Consider the following 23,098-nt stretch of genomic DNA (forward strand, 5'->3'; position numbering starts at 1 on the left):
AATAGGTGTCCTATGGTCCCACTACTGATGTGCAATATAAGGTGTCCTATGGTCCCACTACTGTTGTACAATATAAGGTGACCTCTGGTTATCCTACTGGTATACAAAATAAGATGACCCCTGGTCCCCCTACTGATGTACAATATAAGTTGTCCTCTGGTCCCCCTACTGATGTCCCCAACTTATGTACAATATAAGATGTCCCCTGGTCACCCTGCTGTTGTACAATATAAGGTGTCTTTTGGTCCCCCTACTGATGTACAATAAAAGATGCCCCCAGGTCCCCCTGCTGATGTATAATATAAGGTGTCCTCTGGTCCCCCTACTGATGTACAATATAAGGAGACCTCTGGTTCCCCTGCTGATGTATAATATAAAATGACCTCTGGTCCCCCTACTGATGTACAATACAGGGTTACCTCTGTTCACCCTGTTGATGTAAAGTGTAATATTAAGTGTCCTCTGGTCCCCTACTGATGTTCAATATGAGGTGACCACAGGTCCTCTAATGATATACAATATGAGGTGACCTCTGGTCCCCCTAATGATGTCCCCTACTGATGTTAAATATATTGTGTCCTCTGGGTCCCCTACTGATGTTCCCCTACTGATGTACAATATAAGGTGTCCTCTAGTCCCCCTACTGATGTACAATATAAGGTGACCTCTGGTCCCCCTACTGATGAACTATATAAGGTGACCTCTGGTCCCCCTAATGATGTACAATATAAGGTGACCCTTAGTCCCCCTACCAATGTACGATATATGGTGTCCTCTGGGCCCCCTACTGATGTACAATATAAGGTAACCTCTGGTCCCCCTACTGATGTACAATATAAGGTGTCCTCTAGTCCCTCTACTGATGTACAATATAAGGTGCCCTCTGGTCCCCCTATTGATCTAAAGAGCAATTTTAGGTGTCCTCTGGTCCCCTACTGATGTTCAATATAAGGTGACCACAGGTCCCCCTACTGACGCACTATATAAGGTGTCCTCTGGTCCCCCTATTGATGTCCCCAACTAATGTAAAATGTAAGATGTCCCCTGGTCACCCTGCTGTTGAAAAATATAAGGTGACCTTTGGTTCCCCTGCTGATGAATAATATAAGGTGTCCTCTGGTCCCCCTACTGATGTACAATATAAGGTGACCTCTGGTCCCCCTACTGATGTACAATACAGGGTTACCTCTTGTCCCCCTATTGATGTAAAGTGTAATATTAAGTGTCCTCTGGTCCCCCTATTGATGTCCCCAACTAATGTACAATATAAGATGTCCCCTGGTCACCCTGCTGTTGTACAATATAAGGTGACCTTTGGTTCCCCTGCTGATGAATAATATAAGGTGTCCTCTGGTCCCCCTACTGATGTACAATATAAGGTGACCGCTGGTCCCCCTACTGATGTACAATACAGGGTTACCTCTTGTCCCCCTATTGATGTAAAGTGTAATATTAAGTGTCCTCTGGTCCCTACTGATGTTCAATATAAGATGACCACAGGTCCCCTACTGATGTACAATATAAGGTGACCTCTGGTCCCCCTACTGATGTCCCCTACTGATGTTAAATATAATGTGTCCTCTGGGTCCCCTACTGATGTCCCCCTACTAATGTACAATATAAGGTGTCCTCTAGTCCCCCTACTGATGTACAGTTTAAAATGACCTCTGGTCCCCCTACTGATGTACCATATAAGGTGACCTCTGGGCCCCCCTACTGATTTACAATATAAGATGTCCCTAGTCCCCCTACCAATGTACGATATATGGTGTCATCTGGTCCCCCTACTTATGTACAATATAATGTTACCTCTGGTCCCCCTATTGATATACAATATAAGGTGACCTCTAGTCCCCCTACTGATGTCCCCTACTGATGTACAATATAAGGTGACCTCTGGTCCCCCTAATGATCTAAAGTGTAATATTAGGTGTCCTCTGGTCCCCTACTTATGTTCAATATAAGGTGACCACAGGTCCCCCTACTGATGCACTATATAAGGTGTCCTCTGGTCCCCCTACTGATGTCCCCTACTGATGTGCAATATAAGGTACCTTCTGGTCCCCCTATTGATCTAAAGTGTAATATTAGGTGTCCTCTGGTCCCCTACTGATGTTCAATATAAGGTAACCACAGGTCCCCCTACTGATGCACTATATAAGGTGACCTCTTGTCACCCTACTGATGCCCCCTACTGATGTACAAATAAGATGATTACTGGTCTCCCTTCTGATTTTAAGTATAAGATAACTTTTGTTCCTCCTTCTTATGTAAAGTATTTTAAGGTTTCCTGGTCCTACTGTTATTCAATTTAAGGTGACCTCTGGTCCCCCTAATTATGTACAATATAAGGTGATCCCTGGTCCCCCTACTGATGTACAATATAAGGTATCCTATGGTCCCTCTACTGATATACAATATAAGGTTACCTCTGGTCCCCCCAGTGATGTACAAAATAAGGTGGCCTCTGGTCCCCCATATGATGTAGAACAGAAGATGACATCTGGTCTCCCTTTTGATGTACAATATAAGGTGACCAATGGTCGCCCTAAATATGTACGATATAAAGTTACCTCTGGTCTTATTAACTTTTTATTACCTCTGGTATTTGCATAAAGATTATGGAAACAAGCGTAAGTCTTATATTGTCCATCAATAAGGATTTCATACTTCACAAATTGTAGTATATGAATGGGACAAAGGTAATCTTATGTTGTACATTATTACAATGTTATTGAAAGTTGTAAGTAGGCAATGATTTAAATTCATGGCATGTGTAGAATTATTTTTCAAATCCTCTCAAAAAAAGGATTGCGACCCTAATTTTTTCGGAGTATTAATTCGGAGAAATTGTGCACTTTTTCCCCGAATTCTCTAAATGTACATGTATGTGATTGGAATTTGGAGGATTAGTCAACTTGCTTGTCTTCAAATACAGTATATGTATCCTAAAGTTAAATAACAATTGGTGCATTTTTTAAATTTTATTTCCTTTTTTAATGTAGTTTTGATGGGTTTATGAATTTGATGTGTTAATTCCAGGGAAAGGGGGGAAGATCTCCATGCAGCCCGAAACATTGCAATACAGGGTGTACATCTTCTTTGTAAGATAAGTAAAAATCAGGGATAAGGAAGACAAAAGAGACATTAAATAATTTATTAACAAATAATTATTCCATAATGTTAAAGGATTGGTGAAAAGTCCGAGCGAAATGAAAAGGGGGCTGTAGGAGGCAAAATCTTCATCCCCCTGCTTGTTAGAGATCTGCGAATGCAGAGACTGGACGTACGTTGTTTACTCTTAGTCGCTTACTATTAGGAATGAGATCAGCGGTTGGGCACTGTGTTATATAGTCTACGATAACCTTAAATGGAATAATAAAACCATAGGGGAGACCACAGGTCACCCAACATAATCCATAAATGTTTAACTCTAATATATAATATATCTTATAATATTGCAGTTAATGTTGCTCAGCAACCCCCCTCCCCCTCTTTGTTTTCTAATACCCATCACAGATTGTTCTTCCCTTGAAAAAATAATTTTTCTGGGTTTTTTTACACTGAAAAGGCTTCACAGTATTACGATTTATTCTATTTTCACTTTACGTATGCAACGCACTACATTTTGTGGCGGAGTAAACAGACCCGATAGACGTGAACTGCGCGGGGGACCTAAGGTCCTAGTTCAGCGTACGTTTTATCCTTCTGCAATTGAAATACATTTATATTCACAGAGAAGTTTTATGTAACAAACCTGTTAGCTCTTAAAATAGTGCTGTGTTAAAATCCACATTTTATCAACATTGATATTATTTCTGCGAAACTGAAATTTTCATAACACATGGGAAAAGGTGCCAAAGAAAAATATCTTACAAATTTGAAGACTGTGAGCAGTCAATTATATAAATGATCAACCGCCTCTAGTATGAATATAATTGGCAGTGTCCATGTTTTGCAATGGGAAACCCAAAATATGTGTAGGATGGAAAAGTAATAGAAGGTGCACAACAGCAATATGTAATAAAGATTCTATGAAAATTCGTTCAGTGATGTAAGAGGAGTTGCGGATAAGAGATGGGTATACCTAAAGCATAACAAACAGAAAGACGGAAATCCAGATTAATAAATACCATCCCGCTTTTCAAGCAGAGGGTATAAAAAAGGACTAATGTAGGCAGGCAACAATATGGCCCCTGCATTTTTTTTGCTATTCAATGTCTCTGAATGTCTTTCTTAAGATTTTTGCAACTCAAAAAATCTTAAACAGTTGTCTGTATTTTAAATAATAATATCGTTCACTCACTTTACCTCCCGATCAAAGATTTTATTTAACACCACGTTCAACTCCCATGAGTGCTTTCAGTACTTTGATTTCTTATTTATGACTTATATTAAAACCAGCACACGATGTTAGTAGTAGAACTATAGTTTATAACTCAATAACACTGGGTATAAGCATTTCAGGGATTTGATTGCAAATGATCTATGTCAATGTGATGGGCCATGGTACAACCCAGCACTTGTTCTCCAGTGGCAGCCCAGATGAAAAACACAGCCCACAGTAAACATACTGGAAGGCACAAACAAGGTATTCTCTGCAAGTAAAATGCAGGTCCTTGCTGGCAGCATTCCAAGTAAACTTGGTTGTGCCATCTGAGTTGTCACTTTTAGTGGTGGTGGTAAAATACACAGCTGGAGCTGGGACAGACACTGTATCATTGGAGTCACTGGAGAAGCTATCGGGGTATGTTTCTTTTTCACAAGTCTCTTCCATAGATATGGGCTCCTCTTCCTGAACTGGTGGTGTAAGGGATTCAGAGGTAGCCACATCTGTCTCATCTGTACCAAGCTCTTCACAGGAGGACATCTGTATATTGCTGGATGCCAGAGCATTTACAACAGACTTGTTGCTATGCTCAGGCAACAGATCACTCCTAGGAGGCTGTGTATCCAAAGTCAAATCCGGGAATGGTTGGCAGTTGGATGTTATGTCAGAATCTGGAGTTAAATGGCAACCAGCAGTTGAATGCTCACTACTCAGTAGCCATAACTCAGATGAACTGCCTTCAGGAACATTCTTGTCCTCTATGTCTGAAGTTGTTTGGCAACCACCAGTTGGATACTCACTACTCGGTAGCCATAACCCAGACTTACTGTCATCAGTTTGGTCTCTATCCTCTATGTCTTCTGTGTGTGGAATTCCAGGAACTTGGGGATCATCATGTGACACCATGGTATTCCACTGCATACTAGCAGGTGATATATCACCACTCCGTATTTGTTGAAACCCTGGTGGACACTTGCTGGGAACTGTAGACTTCTGCTGCTGGTGTGCTGCAGTAGGCAGGTCATATGCACAGCTGCTGTCGTCATCTCCAGGTCTCATCAGTGCTGAACCAGTTCTTTGTTCCTGGTCAAGGATGTTATTAGGAATTCCATTTGTTGACATAGTAGGACATTGTACAGCTGCCCCATCCTGTGAGTGTGCCAATGGTGGTGGTGGCATTGGTAGTCCTCCATACATGCATGGCTGTGGGTATTGCTGTTGAGGTACCATGTATCCAGGTGGGAACATTCCAGGATATGGGCCATATGCACAGGGTATGCTGGGATATGGCTGTGGTGGTCCAAGGAATGGTTGTGGTATTGGTCCACCATATCCAGGAAATGGCACTGGATAGCTCCCAGGAACTGGTACACAACGATAAGGATACCCACTTTGGCCTGGGTTGAGAGATGGCATGTATGGTCCACCATAGTATCCAGGAGGTGCTGCACAAGGTGTCATTGCTGGATTCATCTTGTTGCTTTATTTTTCAGTAGTTCAAAGTTACGGAAATAATCACGCCGTTTGATACTACTGAAACAGTCAGTCGGAGAATGTGTGTATATTTATTGCTGTACGTTATCCTATTTCCACGTCACGGTAAACGAAACCGCCGGTGAAAATATTACACACTAATGTGACTGATATGCAACAAGTTCCGTGTAATCACCGTGGTCTGAATTAAACGTAGCTTTAACACAATATAGTTGTATCTGAGCCTGTTTAATTCAACAGTTAAGTTTCTGGCATATAGTTAGATGTTTCTCTTTTCTTTCTATCCTTTTCTTTCTATTTGTATATCGGAGGTATTTAAATAGCATTTTCTTTATCTTTGCTTTTATTTTATAACTCTGTACTGGTCCACAATATTAATTCTGTGATATATCTACCCCTTAATAGATTACTAGCTTAATCTGTAAATTGGCTTGCTTAATTACCGCACTGACTCTTACAACGTTAATTCAACGCCCGATGACAGACGACGGTAGCAATAAGTACTGATGTTACTAAAATAAATACCCGATAAACTAACTAATCAAAGAATATAATCAATTGATGATGTTATATAAATTGATTATATTTTTGCAAAGATATTCACTGTTGTTGCACAGAGCTAATATGTAAAAACGTAACTCTACAAAATCAGTTCACTGCTGTTCAAAGCGAGCACGTGCGCTTTGATCTATATATAGCTAAAACAGGTAAACCGGTTTGAGTGAACTAGCTCTGTGAAACTACATGTACATAAAACTAACAAAAACACTATATCTCTCTTCTTTCCCCCAAAATATTTTTTTAGGGACTTAGAGAGAAAAAGCAATATATGAATATACTAATCAAATTATGAATCGAGAAGAAAACGGCGCTCCTCGAAAATTGTCAACACGAGTGACAATAACTTTTCAATAGAGAAAAAAAAAACTATTTGTCTCGTGCAAAAGAATAAAATATACGAACAATTTAGAATAAAGTTCAGTCGATGTGGCACGTGACCGAAATTGAATGTATCGAGAAGAAAAAATACAATTTGCACAAGACAATGAAAATATTCAAAATTTTCGTACTGACGTTTACAAAAAAAACGCCCTTACGATATTGTTCACTAAATAGTCATGAAAATATTCAAAATTTTCACATTAACGTTTACAAAAAACGCTGTACGATAAATATAATACTAAATACTAATGAAAACGAAACTTTCAAAATAATTGGACCGTGATATCACCACGTGTTGAAATGCTACTCACGGGTGAAAAAATAACATGCCAACTTAGTCAAATTGTTGGAACTTTGCAAATAACGTTAATTATAATGCCTGTAAGCAACAGTTTCCTAAAATGTCATTGACTTAATGCAAAACATTCCACGTGAGTGTTTTTACTCACGAGTGAAAGACAATTCACACGTGAATTTTGTAAATAAAAACATGTAATTCAATGCACCCCGCACCGAATTACCGGCAACGCCAATGAAGTCAAATATAGACATTTTACTATGAAATAATGTCGCCTACCTTAAAGTATAGTATAACATGTATAAGGTGACGACCAATGAACAAACTCTACATGGTGAATACGATACAGGTAACAAAAAACTATGAAAAGGAAACAGGTAACACACGTGGTGACTACAGGTAGGACTGGACTTGACTGACGAGGGGAAGCATGCTGGCCAGCACGGGTGGATGGCTATGAGGTCAGGGTGAAAGGTCATAGGGAATACATTTACATACACAATTTCACTACAAGACAGATACTTTTGAAAGGAATAAATAATTATCTCACCAGCATGTCATTGTGCAACAAAGTCGTCAGCATTTTTTTGTCTTTTGACGGGTGAAACGTTTTGAATGGCACTCGTATCGATGAATTTTACACTAAACCAATCTAGCTTTATTTACCCGCCATTTCATCTTAAAACCGGAAGGAAGCGCGAGTTCGTAAATTTGAAATCTCGATCCCGACTCAAATTTGACATCGGAAAGAAAAAAATTGTTTTATTTTTTTCTGAAAATTCAAAACCTTGAGCGGAGGGTTTATACAACTGAAAATAAAATAAATCCAGGCCTTAAATATGTAATTAGATCATTAGTATATTAACCAGGAGCAAAGGATAAGATGTTCAAAGAATTCATGCATTACACTGTATTATCATTAGAGCCCCACCCTAAATCAAGAACCCCTGACCCTGGGGCCATAAAATTCATAATTTTGGTAGAGGCACTCTTGCTCATCATAACTATGTACTTAGTTAGCTTATTTAATACCCAGGAGCAGAGAAGAAGATTTTCAAAGAATTCATGTATTTTCACTATAATCAATAGAGCCCCGCCCTAACACCAGAACCCCTGACCCTGGGGCCATAAAATTCACAATTTTGGTAGAGGCACTCTTGCTCATCATAACTATGTACTTAGTTGGTTTATTTAATACCCAGGAGCAGAGAAGAAGATTTTCAAAGAAATAATGCATTTTCACTACCTACTTATTTAGCCCCGCCCTAGAACTAGAACCCCTGACCCCAGGGCCATGAATTTCACAGTTTTGGTAGAGGACTCATTGGTGATTACAATCATGCAAACAGTTTGACTGCTTGATGTCCAGGAGTAAAGAAGAAGATTTTTAAAGATCGCATAAATTTTACTGGTTTTGGCCCCACCCCTCAGGCCCCAGGGGAGCAGGGATCATGAAATTCATAATTTTTGTTCCCCTTCACCCATAGATACTTTGTGCCAAATTTGGTTGAAATTGGTTCAGTGGTTGCAGAGAAGAAGCTGAAAATGTTCAAATGTTAACGGACGAAATTTACTCAGGTGACCTAATGAAAGGGTTACTCCTACCTCTACTCACTGAAATAAAGATTTAGAAAAAAAAATAAATTGTTATATGTTTTCGGCCTAATGTCATTAATCAGAACGGAAAACGACAAGCTTTTTGTTAGAGAAAAAAAAAAGCCCTGTCCTATAGGTCAGATCCCTATTTATAATGAAGTGATCCTTTCTACCCATTCTCTATATATAAATTATCATTTGATTTTTATATATAGATTGTAGGGTAGATTTTATAGAATGTTTGTTTCAAGTAATTTTGTTGGTGTAGATCTTATAACAAATATGTCTATGAAAGATTATTTGTGAGAAAAAAAGTCGAAAAAGCCCAGGAATCTATATCGAAGGGGGGGGGGGGGAGGTCCTGTCCTCAAGCATCTGTGGTTAGAATTTAGCAAAGCCGTTGATACTCAGTAAGGTTCCTCATCAGAGAGCTTAATTGTGGCATTACAACGATGACATCAAAAGATGAAAGTCGTCATGATGTACAGGATTGTATGCAACCTGATTGCAATTCCATCACAAGTCTGACTATAGTTAAAACCACGAAAACCAGAGGACACAGGATGAGATCTAGATTCATCGTGTGCAGCACTCCCGGATCAAGACTCGATCATCTGCCATCCGCCTGTGGAACACTCTGTCACACACAATAGCTGTCTTGCCAACCCTAGGGGCCTTCAAAGCAGGGATCCAAATGCCTGAGTCAAGACGACCTTGGTTTTTAATTGTGAATACAGACTTTAAGTGTACAGTCCTTAGTCACGGTATGTACAGAAGTTCCACAATATTCAGTGTACAGTCCTTAGTCACTGTATGTACACAAGTTCAACAATATTCAGTCAACAGAGGAATGAGCTTAAGAAGATTTGTTTATTCAGTCATTTATGTGTACCAGCAACATTCACATAAAAGAGAGTCCGTTATCCGGAAGTCCAAGGGTTACTTCACTGCACCAGGTTCGAGAAATTTCGACTTCAGCATCTGAGGCACTTATATTCCAAAGATTTCATTCTTTTGTTCTGATCAAGAGAGTGATAAATCTAATGTATGGTAAAAATCTGGCTGCATTTCTTGTGTATGGTGGATTTGCACGCTGGGAATAGAAAAGGGAAGGGGGTAGGGCAGTTATGTGTTACCTTCTGAATTTAAAAGATAACATTCAACATTGTAATCTTATGAAAGCTTTGATGGTTCGAAATAAAGTTTTACACTACCGTCTTCATTTTCATAAATCATTAAACAAAAAATTCAGATATTTGTATTTCACTGCTTGTTGTATTTCTCTTCCATGTCAGTATTTCATGTATCAAAGAACACTAAGTTGATAAGATAGACAGTAGCAACAACCATTCACTGTACATGACTGTAACAACAGATTTAACTGGGCGAGGGACAGACGGACACCTTACTATCGCATAAGCTCATATGGTCTTCAACCAGTTGAGCTAAATGTAAAGAAACAAAACATTTCAAACTCAAAACCCTTTTTTCAAAGGGATGATGGGGTGGCAAAAAAAATGTGAAGCAGCCAATCAGAGCATCAAAATGAAAATTTCTATATCGAAAGATAAATATACTCAGAAACACATGGGGGGTCAGTCCCCTTCTTCCACAGCTAAATTATTATACAGAACAGCTTTATACCAGCTTTTATCTACATTTAATTTTTAAAAGTTTTAAATTCCTCCTTTAGTATTTGTGTAGCTAAAAGCAGTAAAATGAGAGGGAAAAGACAAATGATCTTAACATTTCCTGTCTATATTAGTACAAACATCAGATTATCCATATCCCATATCTCTAACCATCTGTTTTAAGTGAGAGGAAAAAACTAAACAGTTACTTCTTACAACATTTTCTTCCTTAACCATGAAAGGAAAACAAAAAAATATTCAATTATTGATATCTTTTTATTATAATTCACCACACTGCTAGGTGAAGCAATATATTACTTTTACATTCAATTATTAAATTTGTGTTCCATATATCAGATTACATTTAACTTAAATTCAATGCACACAAATGGACAATTTGTTCGACAGTCAATAAATTAACATTCAGAATATACACAACTTGGTTTAAAAGTGAGCACTATATATGATATTCATCATAGGAAGAGTAATAATAAATTAGTACAAATTAGTACAAAAATAATTACAAACCCTGGTAATGTTTCACATATCATACTGAATTGAATTACGACACGAATTTATAAACAATTCTAATAATTAAGTCATTATGAATGACAGATATGGATTTCATATAATGCAATTTTATGCAAATTTGATCCAAATTGCACCTAATGATTTCAAATGATTTGTTAAATAGATATGTTTTTAAATACAGTCACTGTTGATTCTAATTGTCCATTCTGGTCACGTGTCCATGTTGGCCAGAATTCTGGAGACCTCTGACCTTTGACTTGAGGTCATGTGTTGAGTGATGTGAACAATAGAATCCATAGCAACCTCTGGATTGTTTTGTATCAAACTGAAAACAGTAGCAAAGTGTGTTAATCTTAAAGTAAGCTTAGAGCATTATTTTATCAATTAAAGGGAGACAATCTGTAGATCTTATGTCATAAACCTGATATTTTAGCTAAATTTAATATACCCTGAGGAGAAGACAACTATTAGAATTTCTAGACTGAGCAACCAAGCAATGAATTATGGTTAAGTAAACTGATATTTAAATCTTAGAATGTAGAGCCTTTCAGTCAGACAGTCTGGTTCCTAATATTGTTAGCATGCAGTTCTTCATCTCTACATGAAGAAATGAAATAATGCTATCAAACCCTTGTTGAGCCATCAGGTGATATATTATGATCAATTATGTAGGACATGCTCCCTCTGTAGACATCTGATACCTACCTCCTGACTTGTTGTAGGACGTGCTCCCTCTGTAGACATCTGATATCTACCTCCTGACTTGTTGTAGGACGTGCTCCCTCTGTAGACATCTGATACCTACCTCCTGACTTGTTGTAGGACATGCTCCCTCTGTAGACATCTGATACCTACCTCCTGACTTGTTGTAGGACATGCTCCCTCTGTAGACTTCTGATACCTACCTCCTGACTTGTTGTAGGACGTGCTCACTCTGTAGACATCTGATACCTACCTCCTAACTTGTTGTAGGACGTGCTCCCTCTGTAGACATCTGATGTTGTCTGATACCTACCTCCTGACTTGTTGTAGGACATGCTTCCTCTGTAGACATCTGATACCTACCTCCTGACTTGTTGTAGGACATGCTTCCTCTGTAGACATCTGATGTTGTCTGATACCTACCTCCTGACTTCTTGTAGGACATGCTCCCTCTGTAGACATCTGATACCTACCTCCTGACTTGTTGTAGGACATGCTTCCTCTGTAGACATCTGATACCTACCTCCTGACTTGTTGTAGGACGTGCTCCCTCTGTAGACATCTGATACCTACCTCCTGACTTGTTGTAGGACATGCTTCCTCTGTAGACATCTGATACCTACCTCCTGACTTGTTGTAGGACATGCTCCCTCTGTAGACATCTGATACCTACCTCCTGACTTGTTGTAGGACGTGCTACCTCTGTAGACATCTGATACCTACCTCTTGACTTGTTGTAGGACGTGCTTCCTCTGTAGACATCTGATACCTACCTCCTGACTTGTTGTAGGACATGCTTCCTCTGTAGACATCTGATACCTACCTCCTGACTTGTTGTAGGACGTGCTCCCTCTGTAGACATCTGATGTTGTCTGATACCTACCTCCTGACTTCTTGTAGGACATGCTCCCTCTGTAGACATCTGATACCTACCTCCTGACTTGTTGTAGGACGTGCTTCCTCTGTAGACATCTGATACCTACCTCCTGACTTGTTGTAGGACGTGCTCCCTCTGTAGACTTCTGATACCTACCTCCTGACTTGTTGTAGGACGTGCTCCCTCTGTAGACATCTGATACCTACCTCCTGACTTGTTGTAGGACGTGCTCCCTCTGTAGACATCTGATACCTACCTCTTGACTTGTTGTAGGACGTGCTCCCTCTGTAGACATCTGATACCTACCTCCTGACTTGTTGTAGGACGTGCTCCCTCTGTAGACATCTGATACCTACCTCCTGACTTGTTGTAGGACGTGCTCCCTCTGTAGACATCTGATACCTACCTCCTGACTTGTTGTAGGACGTGCTCCCTCTGTAGACATCTGATACCTACCTCCTGACTTGTTGTAGGACGTGCTCCCTCTGTAGACATCTGATACCTACCTCCTGACTTGTTGTAGGACATGCTCCCTCTGTAGACATCTGATACCTACCTCCTGACTTGTTGTAGGACGTGCTCCCTCTGTAGACATCTGATGTTGTCTGATACCTACCTCCTGACTTGTTGTAGGACGTGCTCCCTCTGTAGACATCTGATACCTACCTCCTGACTTGTTGTAGGACATGCTCCCTCTGTAGAAATCTGATACCTACCTCCTGACTTGTTGTAGGACGTGCTCCCTCTGTAGACATCTGATACCTACCTCCTGACTTGTTGTAGGATGTGCTCTCTCTGTAGACATCTGATGTTGTCTGATACCTACCTCCTGACTTGTTGTAGGACATGCTCCCTCTGTAGACATCTGATACCTACCTCCTGACTTGTTGTAGGACGTGCTCCCTCTGTAGACATCTGATGTTGTCTGATACCTACCTCCTGACTTCTTGTAGGACGTGCTCCCTCTGTAGACATCTGATACCTACCTCCTGACTTGTTGTAGGACATGCTCCCTCTGTAGACATCTGATACCTACCTCCTGACTTGTTGTAGGACGTGCTCCCTCTGTAGACATCTGATGTTGTCTGATACCTACCTCCTGACTTGTTGTAGGACGTGCTCCCTCTGTAGACATCTGATACCTACCTTCTGACTTGTTGTAGGACGTGCACCCTCTGTAGACATCTGATATTGTCTGATACCTACCTCCTGACTTGTTGTAGGACATGCTCCCTGTGTAGACATCTGATACCTACCTCCTGACTTGTTGTAGGACATGCTCCCTCTGTAGACATCTGATACCTACCTCCTGACTTGTTGTAGGAAGTGCTTTCTCTGTAGAAATCTGATACCTACCTCCTGACTTGTTGTAGGACGTGCTCCCTCTGTAGACATCTGATACCTACCTCCTGACTTGTTGTAGGACGCGCTCCCTCTGTAGACATCTGATGTTGTCTGATACCTACCTCCTGACTTGTTGTAGGACATGCTCCCTCTGTAGACATCTGATGTTGTCTGATACAGCGTTGTCTATACTGTCTTCTCTGATCTGTTCTGTCAACCACTCCACCATAGCTTTGTCATCCTCCCATAGGTAAGCCTACAGTATCAGTGATTGGTCAGGAGATTATCTCAATCATAAAGCCCTAACAAAGCATAAACAATTACCCTGAATTTTTCTTCACAAAGTGTCAAAACATTTACTGTCAAGGCAATTGTAATTTTTTCTTCACACCTTAGTTGCTTCAATGTACTTGTACTCACATTTCTGATACATTCAATATTACACACCTTTCAAAATTCAAAGTAAATTGACGACAAAATATGTTTATTCTTCCTTTTTAAAAACTACAGTATTCTATGTTTTGTATGTAAAAAATACAACAAACAATCAATTATGAAGATTAAATCTGAAAACCATTTAATATATTGTGAACCACTAATTTTACTTGTTAACTAACTATGAATAGGATACAACCAATCTGCTTACATTGACAGTGCCCCTGTCCTCCACAAACCAGCGATGTAACATGGAGTTGAGCTCCCCCTCCCCGACGTTCTGTGTGAACTGCTTCATCTTCTTCTTAAGCTGCCTTTCTAACAACCTCCTCTTCAGGTGCCAGTAGAAGAATTCACGGCTCTTCTGCCATTTAAGTATGTCCTGTGTGACCAAAAAGAAACTTAATACATTGTGCTTCAGATCTAGAGTTATAAACATGTGAAGTGTAATTCTGAAGAAAAATACTCATAACTAAAGAAATGAAATTTTAGCTATGTAATCTTATCTGATAGTTGTCAATAAAGAATGTCATAAAGATACATCATTGTCAGAAATATACTTTGAAATAAGATTCATAACTTTCAATTATTTCTTTTCATTTATCTCTTTGAATTACACTCACAGTAATAACCCCCATTTCCTCCATTCTCCCAGGAGTGTCATGGAGGTCAGCGAACTGTATCGCCACCTGGTGGTACATGGGGAGTAACTTTTCCTGGCGAGCTGCCAGCTGTTTCTGGAGCTCCTCCTTCTCGTCTGGATTCAGCTGTGGACTGGTCAGTTTCTCCACGATCTGGCGACACGTCTGGTCCAGTCTCTGTATGGTCTTCTCCAGGTCCTTCCTCCTGAACTTGATTTCTACGGTTCCCTCTGGTTCAAGGACACCTCCCCTAGAATTAAATTATCACAATATTTATTCAGACCAAATGTGCATTTGGGGACAAAGTTCTGGAAGACTTGAAATGAAAGAGATTTAAAATTTTCCTTCCTTTCTTGAGTAAAAATGTGCATGAAAGTATTAAAAAATGAGATTTTTTAAAACTTGTCTAAACTCTTGATTTCAACTGTTCCCTCTGGCTCAAGAACACCTCCCCTAGAATTTAATTGTTACAATACCTTACATGACTGGAGATGTGGGGATAAAATCATCACAATCATTTAGACTGTACATTTGGGGAGAAAGTATAGAAGACTCGAAAAGAGATGAATTTAAACATTTTTTTTTCTTTCCATTTTTAAGTAAATATGTGCATGAAAATATCTCTTTTAAAATCAAAGACATACAATATTATATTTTATGCACAGATAGGCAGCAAGAAAAAGCCTATTTTAGCCCTCTCCCTACAAAGGAGGCATGCATGATTGTAAGTAAAGAATCAAGCCATTTTTTTTATTAAACAAACTTTTTTGCCTTGTTATCTTAGAATAATTTTCTTAGTTTCTCCATGCAGCTAAGAGAAGAATTTCATACTTCAATATTCACTTCTCTTTAAATCCTCAATCAAGACTTCATACCTGCTGAGTTCATCCGCATACATTTCCATGTGGGTGGGGTTAATTGTTGGGTCAACCACTACCCAGGCTCCACCCCTCAGCTCGGCATATGGGGGGATGTAAATCATGATGGGTTGATTATACTCTGTGAGGGCATCCACAATGTAGGAGCCAAACTTAAGGACTTGGTCGTGCATATCTGAAAATATGAACATTGTTTTACAAGATTGCAATACATATTCAATAATTTTTATCAAAAAATATAAGTATTTTATTTTACATAAAAATGAGCAATTTATTAAATGTTATATTCACAATATTTTATCATAAATTGTCTTATTGAGCAAAATCAAATGTAAAACAGGTTTCTGCAAATATCTCTACCATAGAAATTGAAAATACATTCAACCTAAAATTTTCAGCAATGTCATGATCAACCTAAAGTACTGTAAAGAATAAAACTGTGTCATAAAATTTTTCAGTAAAACCTTTCCAGACAAATAATTTGAACAAAACATTGGAATATAACATATAAAAACATGTCAAACCCATGATCTTAATTAAAAACATCCTGTACCTTTCATTCCCCCTGAGAATCCTCTCCAGTTTGCAAACACCATCAGAGGGAGGTCCTCTCTGTTGAAGTCCTTAATGGCCTGAGCTGTCTTATAGGCCGAGTCTGGGAACCATACCTGACCTGCTTGTTGTATCACCTACAAGTCGGAGCGATTTCATTTAAACAAAATTTCGTTTTTAAAGTCTAGTCCTTTTAACAAGAATCCTCAGTTTAAAATCATATCATATCTTAAAAAGATTTAAATTTAATAATAATTTGGAGCAAAAATTTTTTTTAACAAAAAAACTCAGTTTTATTTTAACATAGTTTAGACATAATTCTCTAATAATACACTTGATGACTGTACAAAGGAAAATAAGGATTTTAATCTGTACCTTGGTCTCTGAGTCTAGATTGGCAGGATCGGCTGGTATGGTCATTTCTACTGTTCTGGTCTCTACACAAATCACCCCCACGGGGATCCCGCCCAACCTGCAACACAGACACGCACATAAAAATAACACAGCTCAAGGTTTCCTCTTCCTTTGATATATGTCTATTTAATACTTCTTGGATTTATAATTGTATAATATACAGCAACTGAAACAGTAAATGCATAAAGGGAGACAAACCTTGCTCGACCTGTGACCACTGTTTGTGCCCAAGGCTGTAGGATTTCATGGAAAGACTTGTGATCAAAGAAGCCTTTCTGCCAGGAATTCTTATCATCTACAATTAACACAACAGTAATTGATAAAGGTATTACAATATTCATCCTTCAATAAAAAGTTTTAGCATTAATTTATTGACTGTGCTAATTTGATAAAAACTTCTAGATTACCTGGATTTTGTCGTCCATTCAGCATCCACCTGGGATCGTAGGGAGCCTTTGTGGGGATGAAGTCCACCAGTCTGTCTATAGGATCCCCTGTATCTAGTACTGGTAATGGGGAACCTTTACACTGAAACAATATTTCAGATAAATTTTAATGTCCAATGAATGCTGTTGTATCTATAGGATCACCAGTACCTAGTAATGGTAATGGGGAACCTTTACAATGAAACAACAATTCAGATAAATTACCCTAATGACTATCAGTCCATCTATAGGGTCCCCCATGTCTAGTCTTGTACTGGTAATGGGGAACCCTTACACTTATAAAACAATTCAAGTAAATAAAAGATTGCCTCTGTAAAAGTGAGAAAAAAAATCCTGTGAATATTTTATCTAATTATAAGAACACTGTTTTCTTTTTGGTGTATGTAAGTTTCACTCTATTCTCTGGTGCCAGTTGTTACAATGTAATGTACCTTAGGCATATATGACAGCCACTTGATGATTTTGTAGACGCCCTCGAAGTCGTCAGCTGTTACGTCGTGTGTGACTCCGTTAGTGTACATGATCTGGATTCCTCCCAGCTGATTGTTACTGGTGTACACCTCCTTACCAAGGACCTGTGTTTTAATTAACAGTGACATTAATTAAACTTCTTTTAATTAACTTCAAAAGTTACTTTCTCAGATCAGTACATGTAACAACATCAAGACTAATAAATAATATTGCAAGTGTGAAGATGACAAAATATCATATATTTTAGCTTTTCATTTTTATTGATACACTCATTTTATGTCTGCATTAACTGTAGTTCAGAACTTTATATTTTGTGCAAACTACAAAGTGTCTTTCATCCTTAAAGTAATAGCATACCTTGTTAAGTGCACCTGCACCAGTGAGGATGATGTGTGAGTTCTCCACTTGTATAGTTCTCTGTCCCAGTCTGACCAGATAGGCACCAATACCTATAGCTCGACAGGTTACCTAAATATAGAGCATCTGTAAGCTATAAAACCAGATAGGCACTTATACCTATAGCTCGACAGGTAACCTAAATATAGAACAATCTGTAAGCTACACACAAACCAGATAGGCACCAATACCTATAGCTCGACAGGTAACCTAAATATAGAACAATCTGTAAGCTATAAACCAGATAGGCACTTATACCTATAGTTCGACAGGTAACCTAAATATAGAACAATCTGTAAGCTATAAACCAGATAGGCACTTATACCTATACCTAAATATAGAACAATCTGTAAGCTATAAACCAGAAAGGCACCTCTACATATAGCTTGACAGGTTACCTAAATATATAACATTCAAATATAGTCTTAAACTGGGAGCTAATCTGTAGGGCCTTCCAATATAGATCCCCTTTTGCATTTCCTAACTTCTTTTTTCAGTCTTTAAATCAATTTTATACCATTAGTAACAATTAAGCAGTAAAGGTTTAAAATCAAGTACTAACCAAATTGATTGTAATGATATCATTGTAAGCTATAGATGACTCCCCGGCAATCATTCCTGATCCTCTTAAATTCTCTACCCCTAGACCTTCCTCTCTACCTGTAAATATAACAAACATTGAATTTACTGATCAGATGAAAAAAGAACATTGTTCTGACAATCATCAACCTTAGACTCAAGTTTAAGATGTTATGGTCAAATGAAGGCCTTACCTATGACATCAATAATTTTATATCTGGGTTCTCCCTCATCTTCTATAAGCTCAGCATGGACGGAATTCATGGCACTAACTTTCTTAAAATCAACAGGGGTCAGGTACAGGTATTTAAATCCCTAGAAACAAACAAAACTGCTACTAACATTAGTATTAAATTTTTCAAGAATTTTTACTGTGTGATTGACTTAACACCTCTGCAAAGTTTTGTACTTGTTGACAGCATCTTCTGTTTTGTACTGCACTAACTCATTCTTACAGCAAAGTGGCACAAACAAACAAGTTTTGTTCATTAAATTCTCTAAGTTCAAAATATACTTTAAAACTACAGGAAATGAAAATCACTCCAATAAAGTAAAATATGTTCATTATAAGCATGTTCAGCATACCCTTGTTTAATGTATATTGTGGTTAGTCTATAAGCTGAGTCTTACCTTTTCTATATCTTTGGGGTCATTCCAGGCCACCTTTATAAGCTAAGCCCTACCCTTTCAATATCTTTGGGGTCATTCCAGGCCACCTTTATAAGCCGAGCCTTACCTTTTCTATATCTTTGGGGTCATTCCAGGCCACCTTTACAAGCTAAGCCCTACCTTTTTTATATCTTTGGGGTCATTCCAGGCCACCTTATACTTTATAAGCTAAGCCTTACCTTCTCTATATCTTTGGGGTCATTCCAGGCCACCTTTATAAGCTAAGCCTTACCTTTTCTATATCTTTGTATAATGTGGTTATGTCTATAAGCTAAGCCTTACCTTTTCTATATCTTTGGGGTCATTCCAGGCTACCTTTACAAGCTAAACCTTACCTTTTCTATATCTTTGTATAATGTGGTTACGTCTATAAGCTAAGCCTTACCTTTTCTATATCTTTGGGGTCATTCCAGGCCACCTTATACTTTACAAGCTAAGCCTTTCCTTCTCTATATCTTTGGGGTCATTCCAGGCCACCTTTATAAGCTAAGCCTTACCTTTTCTATAACTTTGTATAATGTGGTTATGTCTATAAGCTAAGCCTTACCTTTTCTATATCTTTGGGGGTCATTCCAGGCTACCTTTACAAGCTAAGCCTTACCTTTTCTATATCTTTGGGGTCATTCCTGGCTACCTTTACAAGCTAAGCCTTTCTAGTGGAGTGACAAGACCATCAAAAATTTGAATTTAATGTACCACCCTACCCTACGGCTGATTTGTACTTTTTTGGTCAGATATATTATCAGGCAATAATTTTTGCACGGTCGTAAAAAATTCTATGGTCAAAATTTAAAATAAAGGGAGATTAAAGATCAATGAATGAAATCTGACCATAATATTGTATATATAAAGAAAAGTTCAAGGAATCCATGAAAATAATGTATATTTGTAAAGGAATTTTATTTATTCGGTGAATATATTGATTTCATGGAAAAGGAACGAAAAATTGAATAAGAATGCCCGTTTGTCTGTCTGTAAAATAAAAGGTTTGTCTTATAGTGTTATATTTAAACTAAAAAGGTTTAATGCTAAATGTACCTTATTCTTTACGTATAATCACGTAATATTTAGTACACAAAATAAAGAAAAATAAAACAAGAAGAACAACACCCATCACCCCAAACCCCCCACCCCCCTAAAAAAAAACAAAATATGACCATAAATTTCGCACTTTTTTAAATGTAATATGTTTTTATTAAGCCTTTTTCATCTGATTCATTATTTTTTAAAGAAATTGTTCGATGCTTTTTAAAAAGCTTTTTTATTGAAAATTCTTCTAGAGGTCATCCTTGCTCTCAAACTGAATTTCGGTACTCCGGTCTCATCCAAAGGACAGACAACAAAATACTTAAAGTCTTAATGTTATTCATTTCTCTGTCTAAAAAGGTCAATTTTTTATCAATGAATGTTGTCTATGATTTGAAAATTTACGCTTAATTTGGCGAACTTTGGAAAAAGCATTTACTAATAAATTAAGCAGCTTATATAGTAGAGATTTTACAGTTTTGAAAGATTTTAAACACGTATTGATGTTAAAGTTGCAATTCTTTGAAAAGGGGTGAAGAGTCAAATTAATGACGTAATACGTTTGCTAGAGTTGTAATTTCTATTCATTAGTTTCATGTACATGCACGTACATGTATATCTTTATTGTTAACTTTTCAAGAATATGCTTCATTCGAAAACTATAAAAGTAGAAAATTTGTAAAAGAGCTACACTGTAAAAGTAATGATAGCCGATCCTTAAAAAGATACTTAGGTGGGTAGATAATAATTAGAACAGTGCAAAATGTTGATCACGTGGAAATATTCACATTAAATGCATGTCGTGCGTGGCTTTTTCATCTGCTGACCGGAAATATCTTTGAATTTTGAAAAAAAGGCTGATTGCCTTAATACTCAGTAATCTTTGTCATTTCATCAAAAGTCCTAAAAAGAATGTTGAAAACCCCTTCTTGTTTCTGTGGTTGGTTAAAGATACCGTATATATATAGTACTATGTCTTTTTTCGCCATTGAAATTTGTAAAATTAATATTACACAATTAATTCTTGAAGCAAAACTGACAATGCTTTCTCAAAAGGAAAAATATCGAAAAAGCTTTTTTATGACAGAACAAACCATGAGTTTTCCAAGCAAAAACTTCAGTGGATTGCTTTTACGGTTCTGTTTGATTCATATCTTCCTTTCTGGTACATCTTTCCAAAAGAAAACTTAAGTACTGTAAGCAAAATATGATATCCCCACTCATAAAGGATTATAGTCACAAAATTTAATTTTTGGCAGTATGTACATGTTAATGAGGAAATGCGTAAACAAAATTATATGTATCCCTTAGTTTAAATAATGACAAAGTCCATGTTTTTCCTGTAGAAAATACTTAATATATTAAAAAAAAAAAATCAAATAGTTTCTGTAAAGTGATGGAAGTCTTTAAGATGAAATACTAAAATCGTTTTTTTTCTCTTTCTGTTTCATACTTGCGTTAACCTGTATTGCTTATGAAGTAGAGAGGCAATATCCAATCATGCAAAGATACCTTGTTCAAACAAGAATGTGAAGGAAAAGTGACATGTTTGTCCTTTACGTATTTTTTTTAAATTGAAAAAAAGGAAAATTGCTTTCAAATGCTCATTACTTGAAATTCAAACTGAATATTAGCGTTATCTTATTAATAATAGAAGCCAATTTAATATATTTAACAATATTTTGATCGATGGAGTCACTGTCATAGAAATAATGGGATTCTATATCCGTTTCTAGTTACACAAAACATTTTAGATCAAGTAGAATACAAGATTTAGTGTGAGGATCTCTTTTAAAAAATGCGGTTTATTTGATCAGAAATCAATATCTTATAAACCTTTCTAACGCTTAAGTAAACATTTGTTATTAATATTGCTTGAAATAATTGTATTGAATATATTTTGTTGAAATTAACGCAGTTTCTATAATAAAACAGTTTTTTTAAAGGGGGGGGGGGGCAAAAAAATTCCTGATTAATTTTGCATTGTAAATGTAGCTATCCTATCACACACAAATTAGTATTTTTTCAAATTAATAATTAATCTTTGAAAAAGAATATTAACAGCAAGTAAAATAAATGACTTAAATACCCCCCCCCCCCCCTTTTCACTTTCATCGCAAGTTAAAAAAAAAATTGACTTGAGAAAACTCTACGACCGGGCGAAAATGAATGAGGAGGGATGTCTCTTTTATAAAATATAACTTTCAGCCGTAGGGTATGCCGGTCCATTAAACTCGAAAACTAAGCATCTTTTTCTAGAATTGTCACTCCACTATTCCTTCTCTATATCTTTGGGGTCATTCCAGGCCACCTTTATAAGCTAAGCCTTACCTTTTCTATATCTTTGTATAATGTGGTTATGTCTATAAGCTAAGCCTTACCTTTTCTATATCTTTGGGGTCATTCCAGGCTACCTTTACAAGCTAAACCTTACCTTTTCTATATCTTTGGGGTCATTCCAGGCCATCTTTGTAAGCTGAGCCTTACCTTTTCTATATCTTTGGGGTCATTCCAGGCTACCTTTACAAGCTAAGCCTTACCTTTTCTATATCTTTGGGGTCATTCCAGGCTACCTTTACAAGATAAGCCTTTTCTTTTCTATATCTTTGGGGTCATTCCAGGCTACCTTTATAAGCCAAGCCTTACCTTTTCTATATCTTTGGGGTCATTCCAGGCCACCTTTACAAGCTAAGCCTTACCTTTTCTATATCTTTGGGGTCATTCCAGGCTACCTTTATAAGCTAAGCCTTACGTTTTCTATATCTTTAGGGTCATTCCAGGCCACCTTTATAAGCTAAGCCTTACCTTTTCTATATCTTTAAGGTCATTCCAGGCCACCTTTATAA

General features: G+C 37.6%; 2 protein-coding genes across 3 annotated transcripts; both read right to left on the reverse strand.

Annotated features, from left to right (window-relative positions):
- Window positions 1-4,486: 4,486 nt before the first annotated feature.
- On the reverse strand, window positions 4,487-5,803 carry LOC134272866 (eukaryotic translation initiation factor 4 gamma 3-like). Its single transcript, XM_062755032.1, has one exon. It carries the CDS (start codon window positions 5,801-5,803, stop codon window positions 4,487-4,489), a length of 1,317 nt encoding a protein of 438 aa, XP_062611016.1.
- A 5,177-nt stretch (window positions 5,804-10,980) lies between these two features.
- LOC134272867 (acetyl-CoA carboxylase-like) lies at window positions 10,981-19,204 on the reverse strand. Of its 2 annotated transcripts, XM_062755036.1 has the most exons (15): window positions 19,188-19,204; window positions 18,752-18,872; window positions 18,541-18,638; window positions 17,940-18,050; window positions 17,543-17,686; window positions 17,380-17,386; window positions 17,073-17,186; window positions 16,864-16,960; window positions 16,627-16,723; window positions 16,253-16,388; window positions 15,697-15,874; window positions 14,804-15,071; window positions 14,392-14,562; window positions 13,868-14,001; window positions 10,981-11,147 (listed from the first exon to the last, which is right to left on the reverse strand). In XM_062755036.1, the coding sequence occupies exons 2-15, from the start codon at window positions 18,819-18,821 to the stop codon at window positions 11,033-11,035; spliced, it is 1,740 nt and encodes a 579-aa protein (XP_062611020.1). In that variant the 5' UTR covers window positions 18,822-18,872; window positions 19,188-19,204; the 3' UTR covers window positions 10,981-11,032. The 2 variants fall into 2 exon arrangements, with proteins under 2 accessions (XP_062611020.1, XP_062611019.1); XM_062755035.1 differs by lacking the exon at window positions 17,380-17,386 and having other exon boundaries at window positions 17,073-17,193; window positions 19,188-19,203.
- Between the last annotated feature and the right edge of the window lie 3,894 nt (window positions 19,205-23,098).

Source organism: Saccostrea cucullata, unplaced genomic scaffold (genome assembly GCF_032062105.1).
Source record: "Saccostrea cucullata isolate Sc308-1 unplaced genomic scaffold, CSIRO_AGI_Scuc_v1 ctg8203, whole genome shotgun sequence".
Classification (NCBI taxonomy): domain Eukaryota; kingdom Metazoa; phylum Mollusca; class Bivalvia; order Ostreida; family Ostreidae; genus Saccostrea; species Saccostrea cuccullata.